At 36.0% G+C, this 11,087-nt stretch overlaps 2 protein-coding genes across 2 annotated transcripts; both read left to right on the top strand.

Moving 5' to 3' along the window:
• Positions 1-2,785: 2,785 nt before the first annotated feature.
• LOC111284689 (EIN3-binding F-box protein 1-like) lies at positions 2,786-6,863 on the top strand. Its single transcript, XM_022873538.2, has 2 exons — positions 2,786-3,093; positions 4,118-6,863. Exons 1-2 carry the CDS (start codon positions 3,069-3,071, stop codon positions 6,052-6,054), a joined length of 1,962 nt encoding a protein of 653 aa, XP_022729273.2. The 5' UTR covers positions 2,786-3,068; the 3' UTR covers positions 6,055-6,863.
• A 1,930-nt stretch (positions 6,864-8,793) lies between these two features.
• Positions 8,794-11,066, top strand: LOC149518565 (EPIDERMAL PATTERNING FACTOR-like protein 8). Its single transcript, XM_089763372.1, has 2 exons — positions 8,794-10,073; positions 10,343-11,066. Exons 1-2 carry the CDS (start codon positions 9,986-9,988, stop codon positions 10,582-10,584), a joined length of 330 nt encoding a protein of 109 aa, XP_089619498.1. The 5' UTR covers positions 8,794-9,985; the 3' UTR covers positions 10,585-11,066.
• Positions 11,067-11,087: the final 21 nt, after the last annotated feature.

The raw sequence follows: 11,087 nt of genomic DNA, 5'->3' as shown, positions 1-11,087 counted from the left end.
ACAGGATTCCCACTTTCATAGGTAATATTAACCCTTTTTAAATTGGAGGATACATTTGAGCGGCATGCATAAGCTTTGAAGAAGACAACTGATCATATGTTGTCAATAAAAATGCCAATTATAATTGGATAACCAAAATATTTTGGTTGATGCATTACCAGTACTTGCTTTTATCTGTGGCAATGAATCTTCCCATTTTTTTTTTCAAATTCCTTTTAACTGAGATTTTTGAAGTCATATCCTATTTGTGAAGTGAGCGTGGGATTTTTTGGGGGGGCAACTGGACAGGATTGGCTGGTTGGGGTGGGGGAAATTATATATGTTTCAAATGGTCCCAGCCATAATAATAGTGTAAAATGTGGTTGGAATTTAAGATTTCAGAAATGTACGTATATCCCAAGGCCAGATTGGGCATGATCTGTTTCTTTCCAGAGCCCACATATATTCATCAGGAAAAAAAAAATTTGCAAAGTTGATATATATTTCTCAACAGGAATTTTATATCTGTATATATTTGCAAAACAAAGGGTGGTGCTCTTCTCTTGTCTTCTCATTATTTTCTTTGATAATGCTTTCACCGTTTCACGTCTTTCTCTTGGACCTTACTTTTTCGTATTAATTTGATCAAAACTTTCTCAAAAATGAATAAACGTGTAGGTTAGTAAGGGTCCTTACCAAACCTTTTGCATATTTATTTTGATGGTCCACTGAGTTAGTGACACAACACATAACATTTATTAAGAATTTTAACTTTTTCTTTTCATTTTCTTAATTAACAACATACACTCTCTCCGATATATAGAGTAGTTGATTTAATTTCCTGCGATTTTTTAAGGTAAAAATAAAAAATAAAAAGAATATTTACACTTCAAGTCTCCAACTAAGAATATATATATATATTTCCCACAAACCCTATCTCCTTTTTACAAGAGATAAAAATATTTAAATTCAAATCTTAAATGTAAAGAACTTTAATTGCCCCAACCATGGCTTCAATGCTGTTATTATTTCAAGTAAAAAAAATTTATACAAATAAGACTTTAATCTAAGAATAAAAAAATAGATTGCATGTGTTAAATTTTAAGTTCAAATTTTGTAAGATGTCATATTTTAAAAATAGTTATATAAATTAATTGAATTAAATTTTAAATTCAAAATCTTAATATAATATTCAACAAAATGATTATACATGATCAACAAAATAATGTAATGGTTAATTTCTCTTTCTCTATATATACATTACCTTTGGAAAAGAAAATGATTTGCCTAGGGTTGTATATCAGTAATGACAACATTATTAAGGTTCTTATTTTTTAATGTAATTTGGTGTGATGGTTAAGATAATGGAAGGGAACCGACCCAATTGGATTGTAGTTTTGCATAATTATGGGTGGCATTTGTCATATTACATATATATATATATTATTTTTCCTTTTATTCCTGCGGATTCTTCTCTGGTCATAGCTCATGCGATATGGATATACAACTTGATCCGTCAAAGATTTGTATCAAATTCCAAATTGAAGCTATTACTATATAATTTGTTTAAATCTATATATATATATATATATATTAATGCAAATGAAGATTGGGAGGTTGGCAAAAGCTGCTTAAAAATGGATCACATACATGCACGTGCATTTCTGGATTTCATGAGTTGGAAACTCCTTCAAAAAAAATAACTACTTGGCGTTGGGGGAATGTACCAGGAAGATTACATTCTTAATTGGGAGGTTATAGAATAATTTATATAATCATGTGTTAATTACATTATTGAAGCATGTCTATGAACAATCCATGTTTTGCCATGTGCAAGGAATAATAATAATAATAATAATAATAATACATATATGTTTAAAAGCAAAATGGCGGAATTTGTTTTTGGCTCAAGTGGTAATTTGAAGAGAATATATAATTTTGTTTGGGTATGAATCCGTTGAAAGGTTAAGAAAAAATATTTTTTTATATAAATTTATTAAATTTGATTTAGATAAATTTGTATAAGCAAATCTAAAAAATATATGTACCAAACAAAATTTAAAAATCCTAATTACCAGTAAACCAAACAAAATGTGAAATTTCAAACACTCTTGTTTGAACAATTTAATAAAGTAAGAGATAAATTACTTCATGATTGTGAATTGTGGAGTCCAGTTAATCTACATCAATGCGAAATGAAGATGAGGTCTAACAACCAAAAAGAAATGGTTATGGCTGGTGGCTGGACCCAACCTTGCCTTCAATGGAGGGATGGTTCTTAGCATTGTCCATGAACATAAAAGTCACGTATATAAATATAAATATATGTAACCCACCAAATTACTAGCTCTAATTAAACAACAACTTAATTGGGTAGGACCAAATTAAGAAGCTTTCCCCTCTTATCCCCTAATTTTTGTAGACCTAAGCCTCTCTTCTCATTTCTATCCTTCCTAACCCAACCCCTAATGTAATGTCAACAAAAAATAAATATATTACTAAATTACTAAAGGTAGGATTTGACATTAAAAAAAAATAAAAATAAAAAAAACTTATTCCATCATAGGATTTGACAATATAAACCAAACTTAGCTTAATTTTTTTTCTGCCAGTAACTTAGCTTAATCGAGTATCCAAACACTTGGGGATAACAAAGGAGAAATAATAAAAAAACCAACAAAAGCAAAAGCGGTAAGCAGTAAGCGGTATTGAATGGTGGGGGAGAGAAGAGAGAGAATACATTGCAAAAACCAATAAGGAAACCGCACTTCTTTGCTCAAATACATTGCATGTGGCTTTCTCTCCTGTGTATTGTCACATACCCAAACATCTCTCCTCTCCTAATAAAACCAACCCCTTTTCCTTGCCACCCATCTTTCATATCTCTTTCCCAACAGTTTTTTCCCTATCTGATAGGGTTTCTATGTCCTTCTAGCTCCAATCTCTCTCATGCATCCGTGTCTTCAAGCTACATACGGTGACGTTTCAGCCTTCTTCCTTGTTGGGTCTCTCTTTTTTGCTCTCTTTGGAGGGTTTTCGATCGGGGAACAACGCAGATTTGACCTCCCGGGGTTTCTTGAGCTGTACTCATGTCAAAGCTCTTTTCTTTTAGTGGTAAATTCTTCATCTTTTATTGTTTGTAGCTTTGTTTATAATTCTTAAGCTGTTTTTTCTATCTGGGTATCTTTGATGTGCGTTTTTGTTTAACTTGGATTATAGATTGGATATGATAAAGTTATACCCTTTTATATGTGAACAAATTTTAGATTTTTGAGATTAGCTTCGGTGACTTCGGGTACTGATCTTTATTGTTTTATCACATGGAAGGTTTTAATAGCTTTTGATATTTTTTTGGTGTTATGAAAGATTTGTTTTCTAATGATATTTAGTTGATTAGGTAAAGGTGGAATTTTGAGTCTAGGGAAAGAACTTTAGTTGACTTTAGGTGATTCTATTTGTTGGTTTTTGTTACTTTGAAGACCCAAGGCTATGAAGTTGTTCCAGGTATAGATCAGGTGCTCTTAGAACTAATCTAATTGATTTTTGTGTCTCTTATTAGTATTAGGCTTATGGTTGTCCTTACTGTCTAATAAATGCGAGAGTTTGATGTTATAGAGGAGCTTTGGATGTTTCATAGCTGAATCTCTTGGTGGTTTTATGCTTCTTCCAACGTGAAAACTATAGAGGTGTTTTGGTTGTAGATCAGGTCTATTCTGAACGGATCAGTCGGGAACTTGGGATTTAAGGTTCAGATGACTTTCTTTTGGGCTGTAGATTGTTTGTTCTGAAATATATGTTTCTGTGTGACTATATCTGAGATGGATTTATGAGTTAGAGCTTGAAAGCACCTTCTGGTTCATGGATCTTGTGGGTTTGCCTTTTACAGCTTTGGTTTGATTCCTTGGAATCAAAAGTTTGGCCTCCAACAAAATATTCCTAGGTTCCTTCTTATTTTCTTTATGTTTTTTGGACATGATGTTAGTAGCGATGGGGTTTTCGAGAGCTGTATGTGGTCAACAATATCCTGAACAACTTCCATTTAATAGAAATATGTTTCAAATTCTTTAACTGGATTTTCTTATATTACTTTGGTAGACTTCTCTGTTCTCATCAATGTTTTTTCTATCTTGATTCCCAGGAAGTGATGATTTTTGCCCTGGGGGGTCGATTTACCCAAACCCTAAGGGGTCAAGTCTCTTTTTGTCCCTTGGACGCCATGTGGATGTGTATTTTCCTCCTCACAAGAGGTCGCGCATCAGTGCCCCATTTGTTTTCTCAGGAGAGAGGTTTGAGCAGAAGAACCCATCAATTGAGGTTCTCCCTGATGAATGCTTATTTGAAGTCTTCAGACGGTTACCAGGAGGTCGAGAGAGGAGTTCCTGTGCTTGTGTTTCCAAGCGCTGGCTTACACTTGTAAGCAACATCCGCAGAGATGAAATCAGTGAAAATAAGACCACCCAAGCTTTGAATCTTAAGGATGAGAGTACTGATAAGAAGGGTGGAGTTGTTTCCGAGGTTGAAGATCAGGATGTTGAGGGTGATGGATACCTCTCTAGGAGTTTGGAAGGGAAGAAAGCCACAGATGTTAGACTTGCTGCTATTGCTGTTGGAACTGCTAGTCGTGGAGGACTGGGCAAGCTTTTCATTCGAGGAAGCAATTCCAGGCGTGGAGTGACTACTGTTGGCCTCAGGGCCATTTCTCGTGGGTGCCGTTCTCTTAGGGTTCTTTCCTTGTGGAATTTGTCTTCTGTTGGAGACGAAGGTCTCTGTGAGATTGCTGATGGGTGTCACCAGCTAGAAAAGCTTGATCTTTGCAATTGTCCTGTAGTTACTGATAAGTCTTTGTTCGCTGTTGCTAAGGGTTGCCCTAATTTGACTGATCTGACCATTGAGGGTTGTGCAAACATTGGAAATGAAGGCCTCCAAGCTGTAGCACGCTGCTGTCCCAATCTAAAGTCTGTTTCAATCAAAGGCTGCCACCTTGTTGGAGATCAAGGAATTGCAAGCCTGCTGTCTTCATCCTCATATTCCCTCACAAAAGTAAAGCTCCAGGCCTTGAACGTTACCGATGTCTCTCTTGCTGTTATTGGGCACTATGGCAAGGCAGTGACTGACCTTTCTCTTACTAGCCTTCCGAATGTGAGTGAGAAGGGCTTCTGGGTAATGAGTAATGGTCATGGGCTACAGAAATTGAAGTCTTTTACAGTTACATCCTGCGGTGGAGTGACAGATTTGGGACTAGAAGCTGTTGGAAAAGGTTGCCCAAATTTGAAGCAGCTCTGCCTCCGTAAATGTGCTTTCTTATCTGATAACGGGTTGGTGTCTTTTTCCAAAGCAGCTGGTTCACTAGAGAGCTTGCAACTGGAGGAGTGCCACAGAATCACCCAATTTGGTTTTGTCGGTTCCCTTCTTACTTGTGGTGCAAAGTTGAAGGCTATTTCTCTTGTGAACTGCTTGGGTATTAAGGATCTGAACCTGGGATTGCCTCCTCTATCCTCTTGTGAATCCCTTCGATCACTGTCCATCTGTAACTGCCCTGGTTTTGGTGATGCTAGCTTGGTTGCATTGGGGCAGTTGTGCCCTCAACTGCAGCATGTGGAATTGAGTGGGCTTCATGGAATAACAGATGCTGGGTTTCTCCCTTTGCTTGAGAGTTGTGAGGCTGGTTTGGTGAAGGTTAATCTCAGCGGTTGTGTGAATTTGAGTGACAAAGTTGTTTGTGTGATGGCTGATTTGCATGGGTGGACTCTAGAAACACTGAATCTGGATGGTTGTAAGATCAGTGATACTAGTTTGGTTGCAATTGCAGATAACTGTCAGTTGCTCAGTGATCTGGATGTCTCCAAGTGTGCTATCACTGATTCTGGAATTGCAGCTCTGGCTCATTCTAATCTGATCAATCTGCAGATCCTTTCTGTGTCTGGCTGCTCTATGGTCTCGGACAAAAGCTTGCCTTCACTAGGAAAATTGAGTCAGACTCTCTTGGGGTTAAACCTACAGCAATGCAAGGCAATCAGCAGTGGTGCAGTTGACCTGCTTGTGGAGCAGCTATGGAGGTGTGATATCCTTTTCTGAACTAATGGATATAGATTCCTCCATATATTACCTGGTTCGACCAATCAAGAAGCATTAGAATAGCCTTTGTGAGTAGCAGCGGTGTGTAGTTTTTGGGTCCATCAGCTATGGGTCTTCTATATTCCGATGCTCAGTCCCTTTTTCCAGGGAATATGGCCATTCTCCTTTTTTTTTTTTTCTTTGCAGGTTTCCTATTATCGGTGATCTGTTACCAGATTTTGAACCCCAAGAATGGGTGTTGGTTTCTTCACGGCCGTGTTTCCCTGAGAATACAGTCACTGAGTTCTGGATTTTAGGGTATCTTTCCAATTTGTTATGGCTTTATGTTTGTTGGGGTGCTGGTGCATGGTGTTTTTGCTTAGCCTTGTTCATTTCTTCTTGGGCTAAGCTTTTGTTATACTGTCCGTCCACTACCCTGTTTGAAGTTTGTCCGTCGTTGGTTTTACCGAGTCTTTGACGTTTTTGAACTCAAAAGTTCTACACGTGATGGTTGGGTCTTCTGTTTTCTTAAAAGGGTTGGATTGAAAGTCTTGAGTCATTGTAGTTGTGGTTGCTTTTGGCAGTTCGAAGTTTGGTGTCTTGCTTTCATGGGCTTTGGCCATGGCAGCAGTTTATATGGTCTGCCATGACAACTCTTGGAGTTGTTTTTTATTTATTTTACCAAGCCCTAGTTTTGCAGGTTTCATTTGCTCCGAACTGTAGTCTGTAGCCTTTCAACCATGTAATGAATTTTTAAATCTGCCCTTGGAAATCATGTATGTTTTCGTCTCCATCATTAATAAAAAGTGATAAACTTTATCTTGTAGAAATTATGTGAATTACTGATGATTTCTAGTTGACTGATCTACTTTCCTGGAAATTGAGCTTTTTGTGACTGTGACGTTGACTGTTGACCGTTAAGGCAGGCAGGAATTATGTGAAAGACAAATCACATACTGTTATATTAGTTGGTACAGAAAATAAAGAAGTTTAATATATAAATAAGTTCTTGCACCAGATGGATTAGTATTTAAATTTTGCTTTAGTTTTTTTCTTTTTATTTGGTGAAGTACTTTTGATAGGTATAATTAATGAAGTAATTAATATGATATAAATATCTAATAAAATTATATTTTATGTCATAAATGTTCAATTATTATTACATCAATAAAAAAAAACCAAATATTATCTTTTTAAAAGTTAAAATAAGGAAAAGATCGGGGACAGTGGGAGGACGTGGGAAAATGGAGAGAGAGGAGAAGGGGAAGAGTAACGATCGATTTAGGATCGAATCGGAGCTGATTTGTCTCGGACCTGTAGATTGACACCGATCTGGCTCAAACGAGCCAAGTCAGTGCTGATCCGACCCTGAGCCGGCTGGTGGCACTGCCCTGCCTTCTTGTTTCTCCTCTTTCTCTTTCTTTGTTCTCCTTTTTCTTTCTATTTTTTATTTTTCTCTCTTTTTTTTTATTTTTTAAAATTTGAATTAAAAAATAATTTTTAAAAAATTGCATTTTTTATTTAAACTTTGACAGCAAAAAACGTGATGGGATGATAAAATATTTATATTATATGTCATGATTTTATTATTATTTACTATTTCATATGAAATTTTATTAACGGTATTAATTTAAAATATGAAATAAAATTTTAGATTAAAAATAAAAGTATTATTTTTATAAATATCAAACTGATAAAAAAATATAAAAATCAATCGTCTATTTAACCCAAAAAAATCAACCGATCGTCGATCCTCAAAAGGGCACATCCTTATTATTGCAGCAACGTCCTTTTTATTAAAAAAAAAAAAAATTGTTGCTGTTCTGTCTGGACCGTACCCCTTTATAATTTGTTGACAACAGTTACTTTGCATTCTTTTGAATTTCTCGACTTCCCTAATCTGTATGAAAACTGATGTAGCACTTAGCTTTCACTTAAATTATACAAAATATTTTGAATTCTGTCCAACGTATTCACTACTCGGCCTGGTCCTTAACCTTAAATTTTAGGAAACAGTAAAAACCAAGCCTATTACGGGTGGTCAAAAACACCAAAGGCAACGAATTGTCTCTTGAAACAGAACCAAGCAGATATTGTAACTACAAGGAATCATAGGATAAAATTTCATGCTCCCTACAGCATGTTAAAAAATAATAAAGTTCGACAAAAAAAAAAACTCAAAATCTTTATTGATGATTATGGATCACAAAGCTGCATTAGACGAGAAAAAAAATCTAGAGTTGTTGGAATCAGCATCCAATAAAGTGGAAACATAATCTCTCTTTGTCAACTATGTTTCACCATCCCAATTGACTTTAGATTCCAATTACCTTCTTTAAATAATAAATTATATGGTTGCATTAGCTCCAAAGATGTCGTCGAAAGTATCATATCTCCAACTATTATTGTGAACAATATCTGATTTGTCAAATCTTGTCGAAGAGAATAAGGGGCTTGCTCCTTCAACTGGGCCTGAAATTGGGCTTACAAATAGATAGTTGGACCCAGACTTGGGGGAGAGAGACCGATAACAAAGTCCGACATAATTGACTTCGAGACCAGAAGCACAACCAGACCAGACCTACTGTTTCATTTCGTCAGTTTCATGGTCTACTTTAGCATCTGGCAAGGACACGTTAGACCAGTCACCATGAAGCATTGGAGCTCCCTCAATCCGGAGAAGCAAATAAAAGAGACAGTAAAAATAATAGTGGAGTATTACTTCATCTAGAAAACAGTAGTATGGCTTCATACAATAATGGGTTTATTAACCTGTATAGTATACTACACCCTGCATTAACTTTTTGATAGATCTAATGATATTTTCTCTTCACTAAGGAAATAACCACAATCACATCGAAATACCCAAAGCTTTGTTTCTTCACTTTCTCTTGCTATTTGGCTATGGCTGTTAAGCCTCTGATCAATTCTTTACTCATACTTTAATTCCAGGATCGACACTCAAAAATGTAAATTTGATTAGGTAATCATCTAATTAAACTTTTCATAAGGTGGTGTCACTTCCAGTTACAGTAAGTCTGTAACATATTGCTGTTGATAGGACTCAACCTCTCAACAGATCACTGATGCATCACTGCACTGACCGACAGTTTTCTAACTTCATTCTGACAATTGGGAGGTTTGGTTTGCTTGGATAAATCAGTGACTCTTTTGAGTAAGATAACTCTTTTTCCTTGCTTTCAGTAATGCTGTAGGCCTTGCAGGTTACGCTCACGTTTGTTTCCATTGATTTCAGCAAAAGTAAAAAAGAAAAGAAAAGGCATCCTAGAGGTTTATTTTCACAAATAATGTTACTTTCGAGAACTTGGGTTCAGGATTTAGCTCCCTTCTCTCATTCTTAAATGTGCCCGCATGGTACAATAAACCTTGCTATAGTATTCAAGACTTCAAGTAGATCAAAAAGCACAGATTTGCATATAATTAAGCAATGTTTTATTTTGTTTAAGTTTGCAGGAGGCTTAGAATGTAGAGTCCTATATGCAAAACGATTTTCAAATATCAAATCTCCACTCCAAAAAGATCTTGTAAATAAAACAATAATTACTTGCAGCAGAACTGAAGCAAGAAAACTGTATTACTGTCCCAATTCGGTCCTTCATTTTCCGAAGGAGGACTGAATTTCCTGTTTGATTTTCACTTTCCTATTGCAAAACTTTTCTCTGGCCATGCTTGATAAAGTCATTCAAAAAGATGGATCTTGTACAGTGAATAGCTTTAATTAACAAGCCCGAAGTACCCCAGAGAAATATTGTCTGGCTGCAACAAACTATCAAACTTATATCCATGTTTCCATTTCACCATTCCCAATTGTTCAAGCATCCAGTTATCTCAAATCAAATCTCTGTCTTCCTTGATTATTGGTTCCCCTCTTCTCTCCGTACGTTATATTCTCAGCTTTCAAGAAATTGCAGAAGAGACTGGTCAAGCTTTAATGGCAGCTCCATCATCTTACAATAACAATAAGCTTAATATTGCTGCAATTCTCATCTCTTTCATTGTGTTCCTTCCTTCAAAACCAGGTGATACAATTCAAACCAACTTCATTTGCAGAGTATGTCATGGCAATTTTAATCTCATCAAGGGCATATATATTTAAGATTTTATCTACTAGTTGAAATTGATTAATTAGTCATTGGCATCGGAAACCGCCTTAGGGCTTCTTCAATGCATCAGCCTTTAAGTTTCCAATTACAAGAAGTTAGAAGCTATAAATAATGAGATATGATAATATGTCGTTTTATTCTACTCCTTCAATTCCTTACCCTGCATATGCTGCTTAACTTGGCAGTTGGGTTGGGGTTTCCTAGCTACAAAACCGGCAGTGTGAGTGAAAGTGAGGAGCTGCAGGTGGGTTCAAGGCCTCCAGTGTGTCTAAACAAGTGCTCGAGTTGCAGGCCATGCCTGGCTACTCTTGTTATTCAGCCTCCTGAACGAAAGAGATACAGAAAATCACGCCAAGATGATGAAGGTGATATCTACTATCTCCTCTCCTGGAAATGCAAATGTGGGAATAAGCTCTATGGTCCCTGATGTCAATTTCTAGCCACTTTTTTTATGACATCATTAATTTCAGAAAGATTACAGTATATTTAGCAGTTTCTAATTAATATTATGCCTTCTAAATCTCAGGCTTTATATATGTGTTTGTTTTGGTATTTGTAAGTTGGCTTTGTCTTTGTGATGTGCTTTTACACTCACCTGCATGGGATTAATTGGATAAGTAACATAAAATTTAATCTACGGCTATGGTTGTGGCTAAACTTCCCTAGCAGTTTTCTGTTTGCTCTCAAGAGATGATTTATCTGTTATAGTTTGAAGGCTCTGAAAAGTACTTCTGAATGGCCTTTCATATAAGTTTTGCGAACTGCTGAGGCATGTTAAGTAGATATATCACACATCAAAGTGGAAGAAGTTCTTTCTTCTCATAATTATTAATTCCATGCCAAGTTACTACCACTCATTTTCCTTTCTTTCATCAAAATAATGTATCGTATGACATAGGAAAACATCAAATTAAGTGCAGCACATGGTTT

The sequence above is a fragment of the Durio zibethinus genome, chromosome 6, assembly GCF_047325235.1.
Source record: "Durio zibethinus cultivar Kanyao isolate XHJ-2024 chromosome 6, ASM4732523v1, whole genome shotgun sequence".
NCBI classification, from domain to species: domain Eukaryota; kingdom Viridiplantae; phylum Streptophyta; class Magnoliopsida; order Malvales; family Malvaceae; genus Durio; species Durio zibethinus.
This window is presented reverse-complemented; position numbering and strand designations above follow the sequence as displayed.

What these genes read in the sequence shown, in the direction of transcription:
- LOC111284689 (XM_022873538.2), top strand. Translation starts at nt 3,069, where the DNA reads ATGTCAAAGCTCTTTTCTTTTAGTG. An exon ending in AAAGCTCTTTTCTTTTAGTG is followed by an intron (nt 3,094 to 4,117) that starts GTAAATTCTTCA and finishes CTTGATTCCCAG; the next exon opens with GAAGTGATGATTTTTGCCCT.
- LOC149518565 (XM_089763372.1), top strand. Translation starts at nt 9,986, where the DNA reads ATGGCAGCTCCATCATCTTACAATAACAATAAGCTTAATATTGCTGCA. An exon ending in GTTCCTTCCTTCAAAACCAG is followed by an intron (nt 10,074 to 10,342) that starts GTGATACAATTC and finishes TTAACTTGGCAG; the next exon opens with TTGGGTTGGGGTTTCCTAGC.